An 18,895-nucleotide genomic window follows, 5' to 3' on the forward strand; every position below is an offset into this window, starting at 1 on the left:
AAAGCATGTTAAATAAACTCCTATAGTTCATATAAAAATAATGGATTTCTTTTTCCCTCACTCAATAGATTACAGATGTCTTAAATGAAATTCTTTAGTATTATTGGAACATAACCATTCATGAAAAATGTTCTTGCCTACCAAAAGCATATACGATACAATAGAAAAGGTTCTCAGGATCTGCAAAATTTGCTATCTTCTCACAAAGAATCCGTTCTATTAGAAGTCTGCCTTCTGATAGAGAATCAAGAGAAGATCTTCACATAGAATAACTGCCGAAGGCTTTCATTCATAGAGGATATGTGTTCTGGAGTCTTGCTCATAAAAAAAGATGACTGCCTTCTCCTGAGGTTCTTAGAAAGATGCCGAAGAATAATTTGCAGTCTAGACTTCTCATAATAGGGCCGAAAAAGATCTTCTTATAGAGCAGCTGCCGAATAACTTGTTATAGAAGACATAAAGAAGGTAATTCCATTTCAAATAAAAGAACCAGAGAGTGTCATATTTTAAAATACCTAAAGATGGCAAAGTATTTGGAACCATATTATACTCTTCAAAGAGATATATTTACCCCTGTACCTGAACTAAGACAATTGAGCTGTCTTTCCATTTATTTTACAAAAAAAAAAAAAAAAAGCGGAGCTGTATGGTCGGACGGCTCCGCTTTTTTCCCACATCCGGATACATACGACAATAATTGGTATCATTAAAGGTCAACCACTCCTCTTGGATATACTGTCAACTTCTCGGGGTTATGTCCTACAGGAGTAAATATATGCGCCACAGAATACAAATTTTGTCATTTTCACACAAAAGTAAGGGTCAATTTGACCTGCTAAATATTGGCCGACCTTTATCAAAAGAGTCATGGCCCGATCCCCTTCTCCACGTAAAAATTCGCGATGTTTGGGCCATAATTGCAACCTCTGGAGCGAAAATTAGAACCAAATAAAGTTATGGTCCATTTCATTGGCCAGAACCCATACTACATTCAAAATTTCGTGAACTGTGGCCTGTATCGTGTTTACTTATTATAATGGACAGACGGACACACATGTCTAGATCGGCTCAGCTAGTCCCAAAGCTATTATTTTAACCAGTCGAATAATTGTATTTTTAATTCCAAAAACAACACTATAGTATTATATGGTTTTCATGAACCTCTTCTAGCATACATAAGTAATCTGAATTTTTATTAAAATGTAAGGATATTGAAATGTATTTTGAAAAGGGGATTAAAAGTAGTTAGGGAACAATCCAATCGAATGACGTGAGAAAACTAGCAAACATTACTACTGGATATGAAGAAGAATGAAATTGAATTTTGTTCAGAAAAGGGAAATCTAAGAAAATCGAGAGAAACCAGGGAGCATAACATTTTGAAGGATTAACACTTACCACATGAGCTGGTTTCTTTTTTTTCAGACACACAAAAAACAATATTATAGAGAACATTAAAATACAAGACAAACAGAAGCATTTTTACAAAACAACAACAAAGACAGCATTTAGAAACACAAAAACAAAAATACACCTCTTTAAATATTATCGTGAATGGTTATAATAAACATCACTCATTATGGCAGAATTTTAGGGTCTCAAAATCTCATAGTCAAAGTCTTTATTAATAAAAACCTTTTTACCAAGTTCCTTATAACCATTTACGACAATAGAAATGACTTCATCCAACTTACCACTGGCAGTGGAGGACGATTTAATGCACCACCTGGTGACTTCTGTGTCGATGGTGTATTTTGACCGGAATTGCTACCGGCAGCACTACCATTACCATTTGCATTACCACCCTCGTGTATAGTTTCAGGATTTTGAAAGGTGTAGACAGTTAAGGGAGGCCGTTGATGGCCCTTTTCATAGGCTGATGAAATTGTGTGTGGACGATCTGTGGCATTGGGTGCTAAGTCAACAGCATCCTGTGAATGTGTGGGCCATGTAGTGACAGCGTGTGAAGGATTGGCAATAGAGGAGGCCTAGAAGAGGAAAAGTACAGGATAAGTGAATAATTTACATAAAATCAATATGAAAATGAAATGTGATAAGGTGTGATAATTATGAGCAAAGAATGCAAAGCCAAAAATAAAGAAATCACAAAAGAAAGAAAAATAAAAGTGGTAAACAAAAAAATAAAAACCTGTGTTGTCAAGGCTGGCGATGAACAAAAGCCACTATCACTGGATTCACCAGGTTTTAAGCGCATTGATGGTGAAATATACTATAAAAAATAAATAAAAATTTGAATTGAAATAAAAAAATGTGAAAATAAAATTGCCATGATGTCTCAAAAGAAAAATCTGTGGGCCAACAAAAAATCCCTTTACTTACCTGCGACAATGACCTCTGATAGTGTGGATGGCCGGGTGAATTACTGGAACCACTACTATTCATGGAACTTATGGAACACACCGATGACTTACGTGACCCCAATGAATTGGAACAACCTCCCTGTGACAGTGAACCGCCACCACCACCACTGGTACTTGGCGATTCGGGATATAGTGTTATCGATGCCTTGGCATCGTGTATTAATTCCTCACTGGCAGGTGGTAAAACGTGTGGTTCTTTGGTAACCAAAGCAATTGATTGCATAGCTTCCTGTGATGGGTGGAAAGAAAGAGATATTGGGTAAGTGGAAAAATATAAAATTGTATTCTCTATTACTTCATCTACACAATCCCCGTTTCGGTTTTTCCGGAAAAAAATAATTTTCTGTGAAATCATCATCCGGATATGAGGTGGTATTTTTCTATAGAAAAGTCTTCAGTGACAAGGAACCATAAATAATTTCTGGCCTTCTGCTTTATTTAAAGAATCCATTGCTTTCACCTCCTCTGTAGAGACTTTCTGCTTGAGCTCATCTAAAAAAATTCCCTTCTTCAGATTATCGACGAAGAATCACTGGACTTTCAGCTGCCTATAAAGGCTCCCAGACTTTCAGCCATCTTTTCAAGACTCCTCATATTATAAAGGTCCCGTAAAATTCAGCTTCCCATTAAATACTCTCAGATCTTCAGCCCCCTATTAAGGGATCCAAAGACTCCTTGAGTTCGCCTAATAAGTCCCTTGAGTATCAGCTCACCTATAAAGACATCCTGAGCTTCAGGATCGCCTCAAAAGACTCCCTTCAGCACGTCTATGAAAGACTCCCTCCAACTCGTCTATGAAAGACTCCCCGCTTCAGCTCGTCTATGAACGACTCCCAGCTTCAGCTCGTCTATGAAAGACTCCCTGCTTCAGCTCGTCTATGAAAGACTCCCTGCTTCAGCTCGTATATGAAAGACTCCCTGCTTCAGCTCGTGCCCTGCTCGTCTATGAAAGACACCTTTCAGCTCGTCTATGAAAGACTCCCTTCAGCTCGTCTATGAAAGACTCCCTTCAGCTCGTCTATGAAAGACTCCCTTCAGCTCGTCTATGAAAGACTCCCTTCAGCTCGTCTATGAAAGACTCCCTGCTCGTCTATGAAAGACTCCCTGCTCGTCTATGAAAGACACCTTTCAGCTCGTCTATGAAAGACTCCCTTCAGCTCGTCTATGAAAGACTCCCTTCAGCTCGTCTATGAAAGACTCCCTTCAGCTCGTTTATGAAAGACTCCCTTCAGCTCGTCTATGAAAGACTCCCTTCAGCTCGTCTATGAAAGACTCCCTTCAGCTCGTCTATGAAAGACTCCCTTCAGCTCGTCTATGAAAGACTCCCTTCAGCTCGTCTATGAAAGACTCCCTTCAGCTCGTCTAAGAAAGACTCCCTTCAGCTCGTCTGTGATAGACTCCCTTCAGCTCGTCTAAGAAAGACTCCCTTCAGCTCGTCTATGATAGACTCCCTTCAGCTCGTCTATGATAGACTCCCTTCAGCTCGTCTATGATAGACTCCCTTCAGCTCGTCTATGATAGACTCCCTTCAGCTCGTCTATGATAGACTCCCTTCAGCTCGTCTATGATAGAACTCCCTTCAGCTCGTCTATGATAGACTCCCTTCAGCTCGTCTATGATAGACTCCCTTCAGCTCGTCTATGATAGACTCCCTTCAGCTCGTCTATGATAGACTCCCTTCAGCTCGTCTATGATAGACTCCCTTCAGCTCGTCTATGATAGACTCCCTTCAGCTCGTCTATGATAGACTCCCTTCAGCTCGTCTATGATAGACTCCCTTCAGCTCGTCTATGAAAGACTCCCTGCTTCAGCTCGTCTATGAAAGACTCCCTGCTTCAGCTCGTCTATGAAAGACACCCTGCTTCAGCTCGTCTATGAAAGACTCCCTGCTTCAGCTCGTCTATGAAAGACTCCCTGCTTCAGCTCGTATATGAAAGACTCCCTGCTTCAGCTCGTCTATGAAAGACTCCCTGCTTGTCTATGAAAGACACCCTTCAGCTCGTCTATGAAAGACTCCCTTCAGCTCGTCTCTGAAAGACTCCCTTCAGCTCGTCTATGAAAGACTCCCTTCAGCTCGTCTATGATAGACTCCCTACAGCTCGTCTATGATAGACTCCCTTCAGCTCGTCTATGATAGACTCCCTTCAGCTCGTCTATGATAGACTCCCTTCAGCTAGTCTCTGATAGACTCCCTTCAGCTCGTCTATGAAAGACTCCCTTCAGCACGTCTATGAAAGACTCCCTTCAGCTCGTCTATGAAAGACTCCATTCAGCTCGTCTATGAAAGACTCCATTCAGCTCGTCTATGAAAGACTCCCTTCAGCTCGTCTATGTAAGACTCCATTCAGCTCGTCTATAAAGACTCTTCAGCCTTCAGCTAGCCTATAATTATTTCCTTCAACTGTGTAAGACTCCCTCCAGCTCGTTTACAAAACGCCCTCCAGCTAGTCTATAAAGAATCCCTTAAGCTATGAAGCAATCAGTCCCTTCAATTATTTCATTTTATTTTTGTGCCCTTCCAACTCACCTGCAAATGACCCAATTCCGACATCACTTCACACTCCTCCTTTACGACCGGTTGTAGCAAATGTACAAAATTACAATAGCGCATACGCTCCTCAATCATTGCCGATCGTAAAGATTTCTTTTCAACCTCTTCCAATTCGGCACGTCGCAGAGTGACATCTTGCATATGCGAATCCATCAACGATTGTAAATTATCCGATTGACCTTTACGGGCTTTCTTTTGTAGACGCAGAGTATCTGTAGAACGTTTTTTGAGTTCGGTGCGACAGCGTTTATATTCTTTGGCATGTTCTTTATCGATCATAGCAACAGAACGTTTCCAGTCTTCTAGTTTTTCCTGCAAAATAAGGAGATGAAAATAGAAAAAAACTTAGTATGAGAACTTCGGGAAATATTTCACAATGGTCTTACTTGTAATGGTTGTACCAGACAGTCCATAATTGCGGCTGTAAATGTTTTCAGGCGTGTCTCAACCGCCTTATGTCGTAGGCATACTCGGGTCAGAGCGGTGCCGATTTCTTTTGAAGCTCCTGTAAAGGAAAAAAAAAAACAGAAGAAAATAAAATAAATTATTAGTCATTTCAAAATAAAATCTTGATCAGGGTATGTCCGTCCATTTTGACCTAGTTCAATGGAATGTGCATAGGAAAAATGCTATCCCTAATTCCCTTTTGGGAAATCTAAATCATCATAAACCAGTCCCAATGCAAGTCAGTGTGTACCTTTCTGCATGCAATGAAGGAACAATAGAAACCTTATCATGTAGGGAAGAGGGGACAACCCTGCCTCCGTCAAATGTGTCGTCTAAGCTTTGTAATGGTGTTGGTCGGTTCGTTGATTATGTAGAACAAATATTTTTCTTCTTTCTGGAAACAAGTTTCAAAGTTTTTTCTTTTCGTCGTAAGAAAAAGTTCATATGAAAGAAAGTATAAGGAAGCAAACAACCAACCAAAGCCCCTCCAGAGATGTTCATTTTTGTCTTTTCTGCTAAAAGCCAATTAGCATAGGCATTTGCGGGGAATAGGTTAGGGAAGGCAGAATTTAGAAAAAGAAAATAATAATTATTATACAGGCCGCCGGCGGCGTCGGCAGACCGTATGGAAAATAGTGAATATGTTCAAGTGCTGAACCTGTTTGAGGGGCCGACCAACTAACTAACCAACCATTATCTATTTTTTAGGTCAAGTATAGTTTGTCCTCTTTTTTTTTGCCTTTTCGAAGCTGGTTTTCCTGGCTTGTGTCGTTGTTTTTGTTTTTGTTGTTCACAACACGTTATTGACTGGAGGCAATCCTTTTAATGCTAATGTCCGCAACATATCTGGGCCAAGTGAAGAACAAAAAAAAAAAAACGTACAAATCTTGTAGTGTGGGAAAAGTGTCTGAAGGAAAAATATGTGTATGCTAATTTTTCTAAAAGGCAATAAGGAAACCGGATATGGGAGGGGAAATCAGAACCAGAATTAGTTGAAGGGCTGGGAGTCATTAATAGGCGAGCTGAAGAAAAGGAAGTCTTTATTGACGAAGTGAATAGTAGGAAGTTTTTATAAACGAGCTCTAGCTCAGAGAGTCTTTCATACACGAGCTGAAGCAGGGAGTCTTTCATAGACGAGCTGAAGCAGGGAGTCTTTCATAGACGAGCTGAAGCAGGGAGTCTTTCATAGACGAGCTGAAGCAGGGAGTCTTTCATAGACGAGCTGAAGCAGGGAGTATTTCATAGACGAGCTGAAGCAGGGAGTCTTTCATAGACGAGCTGAAGCAGGGAGTCTTTCATAGACGAGCTGAAGCAGGGAGTCTTTCATAGACGAGCTGAAGCAGGGAGTCTTTCATAGACGAGCTGAAGCAGGGAGTCTTTCATAGACGAGCTGAAGCAGGGAGTCTTTCATAGACGAGCTGAAGCAGGGAGCCGTTCATAGACGAGCTGAAGCAGGCAGTCTTTCATAGACGAGCTGAAGCAGGCAGTCTTTCATAGACGAGCTGAAGGGAGTGTTTCATACACGAACTGAAGGGAGTCTTTATAGGCGAAATGAAGGGATGAGGTGAAGAGATATATATGAGCTTAAGGAAGGTGTCTTTATAGACGAGCTGATGTTCAGCGAGACTTTATAGACGAGAGAGTCAAGAGAGACTGTATAAACGAGCTGAAGGCCAGAGAGTCTGTATAGACGAGTTGAAGGCCAGATAGTCGGTATAGACGAGCTGAAGACCAGGCAGTCAGAGAGTCTTCATAGACAAGCCGAAGCCCAGGGGGTTTTCATAGTCAAGACGAGCTGAAGTCCAGGGAGTCTTTGTAGACAAGCTGAAGAACAGGGAGTCTCCATAGACGAACTGAATGCAGGGAGTCTTTTTTAGAGGGCTGAAGGCCAGGTATTCTTTATAGACTGAAGGAAGTTTTTAAAGGAAGTGTCAATAGACGAGCTGAAGTAGGAAGTTCTATAGACTTCATAAATAAATATAAATATAGCCTATAAATATAGGCTAGTTGAAGGGAGTCATTATAGACCAGCTGATGGGAGTCTTTATAAATATTTGTAGGTCTGTTGAATCTTAGTTTTTTTTCGAGGACTACTAAAGCTTAGATTTTTCCCAAGGTTATTGGATCGTAGAATTATTAGAGTGCTGTTAGAGCGTAGATTTATTTAAAAAATGTTTGAGGGTTTTTCGATTTTTGTTTTTTTTTTTTAAGAAAACTAATTTTTTGACTTAGGTCACTTCTTCTCTCAACCCATAACATATTCGCGTATGTGTATATTATGTATAATTTCCATTGTCTAATGATTTCGCATTTGGCGGTTTTTCTTTCGCATATTGTTTACGATATTGTTTTCATGATTTTAATTTTCCATCGTATAGCAGTAGCGCTAGTGGGGCTTGTGGTTGGCTGCCTCATTTTGTAGCAATAGTTTTGTGGAGGAGATGATAAGCTAGCTATTGCCAGTGAATGGAAAAAAAAATTATGTAATAGATTTTTTATTTGTTTTATGCTGCTTCGTCGTTCGTTTTGTTTATTTTTTGTTTCGATCAAGAAGAAAATCATTTGAAGCCTTACATTTGTCAGATTTGTTATTGTTGTTCATTGTAGAATGGCAACATGTTGTTGCCCAGTAATGGCAAAAGTTCTTTTGCTGCCATCACCATCAACTCCTCTTCAGTGTCTTCCATGTTGTTGATGTTTTCCTTTTGCTTCTTTGTGGTGGAATTTCTTTGTATTTTTTTTTTTTTTTTTTTGCGGGGGAAAGAGTGTCGGGCTATTGCATAGGAAAACACAGACCCCCAATGGATTTATAAATGAAAAGGAATTTGTGGTAATATTGTGGCCTAATGTTTCTTTTTTTGAAAGATTTTTTTTCTTCTTTTTTAAACCCTTCTTATTTTTGTTTATATTATTTTTGTATTTTCTTTGTTGTTTGCTATTCATTCATCGTTATTTGGGAAAATAGTTTCATTTCGAAATGTGGAACACAATTTTACAAAGAAAGATCGAAACTACAAGAAAAAGGTCATGAGATTTCTTGCCAAAGGTCGTGTGAAACTGTCATTTTTTCTGTAATCAATGGTTTATTTAGCCTTGTTCTAATAAATTGGAACTTATTTGAGAGATTTCAATTGGGAATATTTTAAAGAAGAGCAGTTTGTTGGGTTTGATTTTTTTCTATAAAGTAAAGCCAGTGAGCGGAGCAGTATAGTCGGACGGAGCCGACCATATGATACTCTACACAACATACACGAAAATCTAACTTTCTGTGACACTACATTCTGAGCTATGGTAATATTTCGCGATACTTGCACGCTCATGGCCGACTAGAGTTAAAAAATTATTACTAATATTCAGCTCTTCTAATTACAGCTCTTCAGATTCCCTTCAACGTGGGTTGTGTTGTGATGTTCGGTTTTCAATTGTTCGAATTGATCTATATTCGAAAAAACACAAAAATTTAAGTTTTCGGTCAACTTCATCCGAATATTATTATCTGATCATTATCGTAAATGGTAGGCGTTGTCCTTGACAATACCTGGATCCTAATAGAAAATGTCAAAGCGATCAGCGCTATATTTTCACTTCTAGGGTGGTAATGGTTTACTAAATAATATATGAATACATAAGCACCTGTACATTTTTAAGTGTAAATCCCACATCCGAGTACATACGACAATATAATTGGTATCAATTTAAAGGCCAACCACTCCCTTAGATATTCTATCAACTTCTTGGTCTATGTCCTTCAGTGTAAATTTAGACGCTATAGAATCCAAATTTTGTCATTTTTCACACAAAAGTCAGAGTCCATTTAACCCGCTAAATATTGTCCGATCTTTATAAAAACAGGCATGCTTATTCTTTGGCCCGATCCCCTTCTCCATGTAAAAATTCGCGAAGTTTGTGGCGTCTGGAGCGACCAGATAAACCGACAAAAATTATGTATTTGGTCCATTTCATCCCCTAAATATTAACCGGTCTTTACCAAAAACAATAGGGGTCTTCATTGGCCAGAACCCATCCTACACGCAAAATTTCGTGAATATTGGTCCATAACTGTGGTCTGTATCGTGTTTACAAATTATAATGGACAGACGGACGGACACACATGTCTTGATCGATTCCGCTAGTCAAGATATGACTATCGGTATACTTAAAGGTGGGTCTAGGACCAATATTTCGCGGCGTTACAAACTCTTGGGGCTGCACAAAGCTATAATATCCTGACAATATAGTTGTGTGGGATATTAAAATATTTAAAAAAAATATACGACTTGTATTGAATTAAATATTTTTTAGACATTTGACACAGTTCTATTTTATGTTTAATCTACATTACCCTTCGCCAAAAAATAGTTTTTCGAAATGTTCAATTCAATTCAACGCCCTTAAAAATTACACACTAATATTGGCCATAATTAAAATGTTAGTACCACTTAGTTCATTTGATATCTTATAGTAGGTATTTCCAAAACTACCTTCAACACATTAGTATATATTTCATAAACTTCTTTCATAGCCCAATCCAACACCCCAACCAACAGTTATCCCAACTTAAAATTTCAGGATCTCAGACTTACGATTCAATCAAAATTGAAATTGTACCAAAGTTCATACCATTTAGTATCCACAAGTATGAATTTCCAAAACTACATCCATAACCCAATCCTATACTCCAACAGTAACCTTATTTCCAAATTTCAGTATTCCAGTTAACCCAAATATAAATTTGGTACTATTAAGTACACATTAGTACACATTTCCAAAACTTCCCACAATCCTACACCTTAAAAGTGCCCCGAACTCCAAATTTCAGAACTCCAGCTCTATCCAATCGGTTCACCCAAATAAACATTTGGTACAATTTAGTACAAATTTCGTTAAGGGACCACCCTTAACGAAATTAGATATTCCGGCAAATATATCTCTTCTCTAGCCAAATCTACTCCCCCACCACCCTACAAACCTCATTCCTAATGACCATTTAAACATACCATAAAAGACCAATGTTGCTATTTAGAATAAATAGTTGGACTGACTGCTGCTGCATACGGCAGGGCAGTAAAATGAGCCGAGCCGCAAAAACTAACAGCTGCCACTGCCACATCCACTGCTGGCAGCTACTGCTATTACTAGACAACTAGCTACTTTTGTTGCTATTGTTGTTGTTTTTGTTATGTATTATTTTTCTTTCTTCCTCAGTGTTTCTCTTTTGTCTGTTTCTGTGTGTGCAAATTTACATAAGTCATTTGCGGTCAGTGATCTGATTTTTATATGTATCTTCAACGACTTGAAGCGCGCGATGCCTTTTTATTTAAGTTTTCATTTCGTTTTTTCTGTTTTGTTGTTATTATAGTTGTTGTTGGCTTTATTTGCCATTTCCTTAAACATAGACACGAAATATGTTAGAGAATTGTTCTTCTTTGCATGATTCTTTGCAAAATTTTAATGTTGGATGCACATTCCCCACCTACTTTGAAAAGCATGCATAGCTTCCGTGTTTGTAGTAATACCTAATTTTTCTGTAGAAGCTCCAAATGGGTCTATGAATTCTATAGAGAAAAATCAGTTGCTAACGAAAATGGTGTTCTTTAAAAAAATGTTCGGTATAATCTTTAAAAAATGTTCGGTATAAATTTATAGAGCATACTTTAATAAATCTAACTTCTAATAGCTTTGGAAAAAATAACGATCCGGTTGCTTTTTTCCATAGAAAAATTAATGTTCTGCGGGTTTGGTGCATTTATATTTTTTATATAGAAAATTTGTAAATAGATATTTTTTTCTATAGAAATAATTATATGCCATTGGAATGGAACGTAGATGAAAAAAAAGTATTTTTGAGGGTTTTTAGAGGGTTGATTTTTAACGATTAGAACCTAGAGTTTTTAAAGAAATTTTTTTAGGGCTTTCAAAGGGTATGTTTTTTATACCCTACACAACTATGTTGTCAGGGTATTATAGCTTTGTGCAGCCCCAAAAGTTTGTAACGCCGCGAAATATTGGTCCAAGACCCACTTTTAAGTATACGGATCGTCATATCTCGACTAGCTGAGTCGATCTAGACATGTGTGTCCGTCCGTCCGTCGGTCCGTCTGTCCATTATAATTTGTAAACACGATACAGACCACAGTTATGGACCAATCTTCACGAAATTTTGCATGTAGGATGGGTTCTGGCCAATGAAGACCCCTATTGTTTTTGGGAAAGATCGTTTAATGTTTAGAAGAGGAAATGGACCAAATACTAAATTTTTGTCGGTTTTTCTGGTCGCTCTAGAGGCCGCAATAATGGCCCGAACATCGTGAAATTTTGCATGGAGAAGGGGATCGGGCCAAAGAATAAGCAAGCATGATAAAGATCGGTCAATATTTAGCGGGTCAAATGGGCCCTGACTTTTGTGTGAAAAATGACAAAATTTGTATTCTATAGCGTATATATTTACCCCTGAAGGTCATAGACCCGAGAAGTTGATATTATATCCAAGAGGAGTGGTTGACCTTTAAATTGATACCAATTATATTGTTGCATGTGCTCGAATGTGGGAGTTACACCTAAATATTTACAGGTATCTCCGTATTCGTGTATTATTTAGTAACCCATTATGACTCTAGAGAGCGGAACTTTAGCGCTGATCGCTTTGAAATGTTCCATGAGGTTCCAGTTATGGTCAAGGAAAATGCATATAATTTTCGGTGATGATCAGATAATAATTTTGGAATGAAGTGGACCGAAAACTTAATTTTTTGTGTTATTTTCGAGTCGATCTATAGACCACAAATGAAAGCCGAACATCACAACACAACCCATGGTGGAGGGAATCTGGACACTAGCTGTATGAATACTCGTAATATCCGGAAAATATGTCAGTGTGAGGAAGAGGAGCTGTTTACCTCTAATCGGGCAAGAGGGTGCAAATATTACGAAATATTGACCAGGCTCGGAATAAACATCCGCAGAAAATTTGAGTTCCGTGGTAGTTGTGTAGGGTATCGTATGGTCGGCCCCGTCCGACTATACTGCTCCGCTCACTGGTTTTATTTTAATAATATTTTCGAAGGCTATTGGAGTAGATTTTTAATAGACTATATTTTTTCGAAGTCTTTGAGACCGTCGATACTTTTAGAAGAATTTTTAGCGATTGGATTTTTTTATAAAATATTTTTTAATGTCTGTGTAGATTCTTAAAGATCATTTCTCTAAGCTTTTTAAATAGAGCCTTGAACTTTTATATGGAGAAGGGGATCGGGCCAAATAATCAGTCTGCCTATTTTGATAAAGATCAGCCAATATTTAGCGGGTCAAATGGACTCTGACTTTTGTGCGAAAAGTTACAAAATTTGTGTTCTATAGCCTATATATTTACCCCTGTAGGACATAGACCCGAGAAGTTGATAGTATATCCAAGAGGAGTGGTTGACCTTTGAATTGATACACATAAATATTTACACATACATATTTACAGAAAGTTAGAGTTCCGTGATAGTTGTGTAGGGTATCATATGGTTCGACTATACTGGTCCGCTCACTGGTTTTATATAAAATTTTATTTGTATTTATTTTTTTTTTTTTTTTTGACGGCTATTAGAGCTCAGAGCTTTTAAAAAATATTTTTTTCAAAAACGTTTGGAGAGTCGATTTTGTTAAGATTTTTTTTTTTGCGGGCTTATTTCAAAATTTTTTTGTCGAGGAGCGTAGATTTTTGAAGACAAACGTTTTGAGGGCTATTAAAGAATTGATTTGTAAACGAATATTTTTTGGTAGCCTATTGGAGTTTATATTTTTTAAGGATAATTTCTCGAAGTTTAATGGAGCATGGATTTTTTGGTACAACATTTTTGAGGGCTATTGGAGGGTAGATTTTATAATCCGTTTCTCGAGCATATTGAGGATTAAATTTCTTTATGAATATTTTTTTGAGGTCTGTTATACCATATTTTTTTTTTTAAGCATAGATTAGGTTGTATGTATAATTAGTTTATCGAGGTTTATAATAGGGTAGAAATTTAAAGAAAAATGTCGAGGACTATTGTAGCTTAGATTTTATTATAAAATATTTTTTTTGAAGAGCTATTAGAGTATAGATGTTTAAATTTTACTTTTTTCGAGGACTAATAGACTGCAGATTGTTTAAAGAACATTCCTCTGGGGGCATTGAAGTCTACATATTTTAAATTATAAGAAATTTATTTCGTGGGCTCTTAGAGCGTAGATTTTTAAGAAATATTTTTTTTTCATAGGCTATAGATCATTGAGTATTTGAAGAAGATGTTTTTCGAAGCCTATTATAGTCTAGAGACTGAGGCCTATCAGTATCAAATGTATTGTACCTTCTTATCTATTATACGAACTTGTCTTTTCTTTATTCGTTTGGGTATTCTAAAAAAATTGACTATCTAATTTAATAATATACCTAATAGGTTTCAATCAAAATTCCATAAAAATAGCTGCTCAAGTCCCCAAAAAAGATTAAAATCTTCTAATTTAAAAGATTTATGCCCAAAGAATGCCAATTATTTTTAGTTACCCAGATTTTCATTTCATTTTTTTCAAATTTTGTTTTTCTGGTTCACATTTCCACAACCACGACACACAATATTTGAACTTACCTCTTGAATTTGTTGCTGCGTCTGCAATTTTTTGGAAGGCATCCAAATACGATGCGATTGCTTGGATGGCCGCTCTGTAAGAAAACACAAAAAAAAACAACAACATTATCATAACATTAGAAACCAAATAAACAATAACATCGCCATCTGGGGAGATGATGACAAGAAGTACAAGCAAAATACCAAAAAAAAAAAAAAAATTATAGCCGTAAAAAATATGTTTAAAGAAAAACTAAAAAAAAACAATAAAACTTTTTCTCCCCAAAATAAAAAACAACAACTCTCTCGCGCCAGACAATCTCATGAAAAATCAAGGAAATAATTTAAATTCATATGGTTTGGCGATTGTTCGGTTGGTTGATTTGACTTGGGGGGACGACTGCATTGCTGAACTTTGTAAAAATATTTTCATAAAACATAAGGAAAATTGTTTAGATGATTTTATGTTTTTATTTATTTTTTTATTATTTTATGTTGGGAGAGGAAACTCCCTGTTAAACAAGTCATTTTTTTTTCGTAAAGAAGGAGGGTGCTGAGTGTTGGCGGGTGCTAATAAATTTTGTAACATTATTTTATGTGGTCATTTTTTAGATAGAATTGTTATGTTTGCGTTCGTGTTTTTTATTGCTTGACCACACATTGGGGGCCCCTATGTATATATGAGGTAATAATTAACCGATAATCATTAACACTAAAATAGAGCCTTGATGGAACTAATAACAATAGGGGGAGTAGGGATTTACAAAATATTAAATAGAAATGAGTGCAGGTTTTCCTTAAAATGTTTTTTTTTGAGGCTATTCGTTTGGAAATTTTTAAATGATATTTTTGGAGGCTATGCAAACGTTAATTTTTTAAATAAAAACTATACAGGGTTACGTAGATCAGATAATGAATACTTTTCAAGATCTTTAAAATAATATTTTTCAGGGGCTATAGGCGTCGTTGAGTTATTAAATAAAATTTCCGGAGAATTTATATATATATATATATATATATATATCTGTCCGATTTTATGTAAATGGTGCACCAAAGTCCCTGTATATCTCTCTGATTTGCACAAAATTTATATTATAGAATGATGTGTGTTAAGTTTCCTGAAAATCGGTCCAGATTTAGATATAGCTCCCATATATTCGTCCGATTTAATGCAAATAGTGCACAAAGTCCCTATATATCTTTCGATGTGCACGAAATTTGGCACAGCGTAATGAATTAGGTCTAGAATGATGTGTGTTAAGTTTCCTGAAAATCGGCCCAGATTTAGGTAGAGCTCCCATATATTCGTCCGATTTAATGTAAATGGTGTGCCAAAGTCCCTGTACATCCTCTGATTTGCACGAAATTTGGCACAGCGTAATGAATTGGGTCTAGAATGATGTGTGTTAAGTTTCCTGAAATACGTTCAGATTTAGATATATCTTCTATATCTGACCAAATGAACAATTTAGTATCGGTTGCAGAATAACATGTTTATGGATCCAATTTCATTTTACTGGCCCTTAAAAAATGCGAAAATGGTGAAGGGTATCATATAGCCGGCCCGTCCGACTTTACAACTTTCCTTATTGTTTTTTTTTTGTTTTCGTGGTACAGATATAGAGAAAAATGTCCTGACTCCGAATCCGTTCGCGATCAAATTTTTGGTTGGTGCGCGCAAAATTTATCGAGGTTTTAATTTTGAGGATAAGAAAAAAATCTTAAAATTATGCCATTTATTATATAGACCGAAAACGTATATATATGACTTCTATACCAGTGAGCGGAGCATTATAGCTGGTCGGGGCCGTCCATATGATACACTACACAACTACTACGGAACTCCAACTTTTTGCGGATTTTTATTCCGAACCTGAACAATATTTCGCGATAGTTGTACCCTCTTGGCCGATTAGAAGTCAAAAGCAGCACTTCCTTACACTGACATATTTTCCGAATATTACTAATATTAAGTACAGTCCTTCTAATTACTTGTACATATTCCTTTCACCGTGGATTGTGTTGTGATGTTCGGCTTACAATTGTGCTCTGTAGATGGTCTCAAAAAAAAAAAAAAACAAAAGAAATTAATTTTTCGATCCACTTCATCCCAAAATTATTATCTAATCCTCACCGAAAATTATAAGCTTTGTCCTTGACCATACCTCGATCCTTATGGAAAATTTCAAAACGCTCAGCGCTATATTTCCACCCTCCAGTGGGGTAATTGGTTACTAAATAATATATGAACACCTTCAATTTTTCAAAGATAATTTCAATGTATTTTAATTTATAAATCTACTGTCTACAAATCAAGGTCTATTTGACCCGCTAAATATAGACCGATCTTTATCAAAACGGGAAGGCTTATTCTTTGGCCCAATCCCCTTCTCTATGTGAAAATTCGCGATGTTTGGGCCATAATTGCGGCCTTTGGAGTAACCAAAAATGATGTATTTGGTCCATTTCATACCGTAATTATTAACCGATTTTTACCAAAAACAGTAGGGGTCTTCATTGGCTAGAACCCATTCTACATGCAAAATTTCTTTAATATTGGTCCATAACTGTGGCCTGTATCGCGTTTACAAATTATAATGGATGGGCTCACAAGTCTAGATCGGCTCAGCTAGTCGAGATAGGACTATCGGTATACTTAAAGGTGAGTCTAGGACCAATATTTCGCGGCGTTACAAACTCTTGGGGCTGCACAAAGCTATAATACCCTGACAAGATGGTTGTGTAGGGTATAAAAAAAAACTCTGCAATACGATTTTGATGGGCGGAAATTTTCTCATGGGGACGAAAGCCCCGCTGAACATACCATCCATCTATCTCGAGTCCTTGTGCTTCTTCTCGTCCTTATTTTTTTATTTATTTATTTTTTGACCCTAATGTAAATAGTACAAGACGAATTTTTAATCTCCAAATAATCTACAAAGATGTCACTCGTAGAAATGTAGGTAGGGTATCCAAAAAGAAAAAAAATCAGGGTGCGAAGAATGATTAAAAAAGGCTCATTCTCACGAATACTCGCTGCGAGAATTCGAATGTTTTCAATTTATCGCGAATGATAGTTACAATGAATGAACAAGCATTTGCAATCTCTAGCGAATGTTCGCATTGTACGAAAAATTTACGAACGATAACGAGTATTTGTTGCTGATGAACATTCCTTTGAAAAACTCAAAAAATAAATGTTTGCGAACAGCGAATGATTGTGAGTGTATCAGAAAGTGTTGAGCATGTGTGGAATAACAAAACACGTGCCCAGCAACTGTTGAGTTCACGAACGTTTGTTGTTATTCTTGCTGTTTGGACATTCGCGAATGTTTGTTTCATTCGTGAACGAATGTCAGAAAGAATTTCAACCACCAAACGAAACGAACGATCGTTGTTGTGTGCTCTTACTCGTTTGTTATGTGTGTGTGCGAACATTCGTTTGGCGAATGCTCGTTTGGTAAATAATTTATCGCAATAAATTCAATAAATTCATTCGTAAAAATGAGCCCAAAACGAAAAGAACGTATTTTGAATCATTCGCGAGCGGATTTTTGCCCTGTAAAATATCGAAATTCGTGATTAGCAATGTGGTTAGCTTTAACATTTTTGTATGTCCCTGCTTTTCAACTTTCTCTTAATTTTGTACTCAGAGTACTGAAAACTCGTTTTATTTACTTTTCCAAAGCTAAAAATGAATTTTCCAATACCGCCAACATATTTGCCGTCCCATAGGATTGATGTTTTTTTTTCTCGATTTTAAATTTTATCTGTCTAGTCGTGCTGCTTAATTTCATTACAATATCCTGTGAGAATTCTATAGAATTTTAATGAGTCTACAGTTAATAAACCTTTTCAAGTGTCTGGTTAATTTTATTTTTATTAATGTATTCTAACAACAGGTTTATTTTCCTGTCTATCTCGGCGCCATTAAGTTTTTATACCTAAAGGAATTAATTTGACTATTAACAGAATAGCTCACAGTTAACAAAACAGAAAAAAATCATCATCAAGTCCAGTCCTTTACTATTTGTTGCGGAACAATTAACAAATTGCCAAGCAATTATCAATTAATTGTCATTACAATTAAACGGAGGAATTTGCATAATAATGAAACGCTTGATAAGAAAATAAAAAATGGGAAATAAAATAAAAAGCGAAATAAGAAAAATCAATAATTACTTACTTTAAACAAGCGTGTAATTTACTGGCCTTGGCAACAAAATCCTCCCATAATGGTGATGTGTTCTGAAAGAGAAGGAAGAGAAGAAAAAATATTAAATATGAGAGAAAATAAAATTACAAGAGATGATTATGATAACAATAATAATTATATCATCAGACAATAATATAATAATATTATTTGTATATAAAAAACCACCTGACCCTCAGTTTATGTATAAAGACTCCCTCTTCACTTCAGCTCTTCTATAAGGACTTCTGCCAGGATTCTCTCTTCATGTTGTCTATAAGAACACCCTTCACTTTCCCATAGATAATTTCAAATATATATTTAATTTACGTAATCTTTACAAAAGTACTTAAATCATAAATATTAATAAGGAATCCTTATTTTTAACCTATTTAAATTTCCATTACACTCATAAAGTACCCTACCACACCTCTGCTGGTGTTGATGATAAGAACAATTATTACAAGCTCTGCTGGATGATTATGAAAAATATCATAAATTTGTTGGCATTTCACATTCTCTCTCTCTCTCTCTCTCCATGTATGCATTTAATAATTAATGTGGAAATCTTGATTTGCAAATGCCACAATTAGCCACAATTTAAAGGGAGGTGGTGCCGAAGCCAAAGCTGCTAGAAAAGACGATATTCATAGGACATGAAGGGCTGCCTGTCGGTTCTACCAATAATTTTTACAAGTGACTAGATAATAACTACTGACATACAAGCTGAATA

At 36.5% G+C, this 18,895-nt stretch overlaps 1 protein-coding gene across 1 annotated transcript; it reads right to left on the bottom strand.

Moving 5' to 3' along the window:
• Positions 1–1,694: 1,694 nt before the first annotated feature.
• Positions 1,695–18,218, bottom strand: LOC133328617 (protein MTSS 1-like; the record flags this gene model as incomplete). The annotated part of the gene is made up of 7 exons (XM_061537160.1): positions 1,695–1,988; positions 2,150–2,230; positions 2,341–2,610; positions 4,909–5,244; positions 5,319–5,437; positions 13,992–14,065; positions 18,157–18,218. Coding segments are annotated over 7 exons (1,236 nt in total), but the record flags the coding sequence as incomplete, so codon positions are not given.
• Positions 18,219–18,895: the final 677 nt, after the last annotated feature.

Source organism: Musca vetustissima, unplaced genomic scaffold (assembly GCF_032173495.1).
Source record: "Musca vetustissima isolate MV318-11 ecotype Yass unplaced genomic scaffold, APGP_CSIRO_Mvet_v1 utg71695, whole genome shotgun sequence".
NCBI classification, from domain to species: domain Eukaryota; kingdom Metazoa; phylum Arthropoda; class Insecta; order Diptera; family Muscidae; genus Musca; species Musca vetustissima.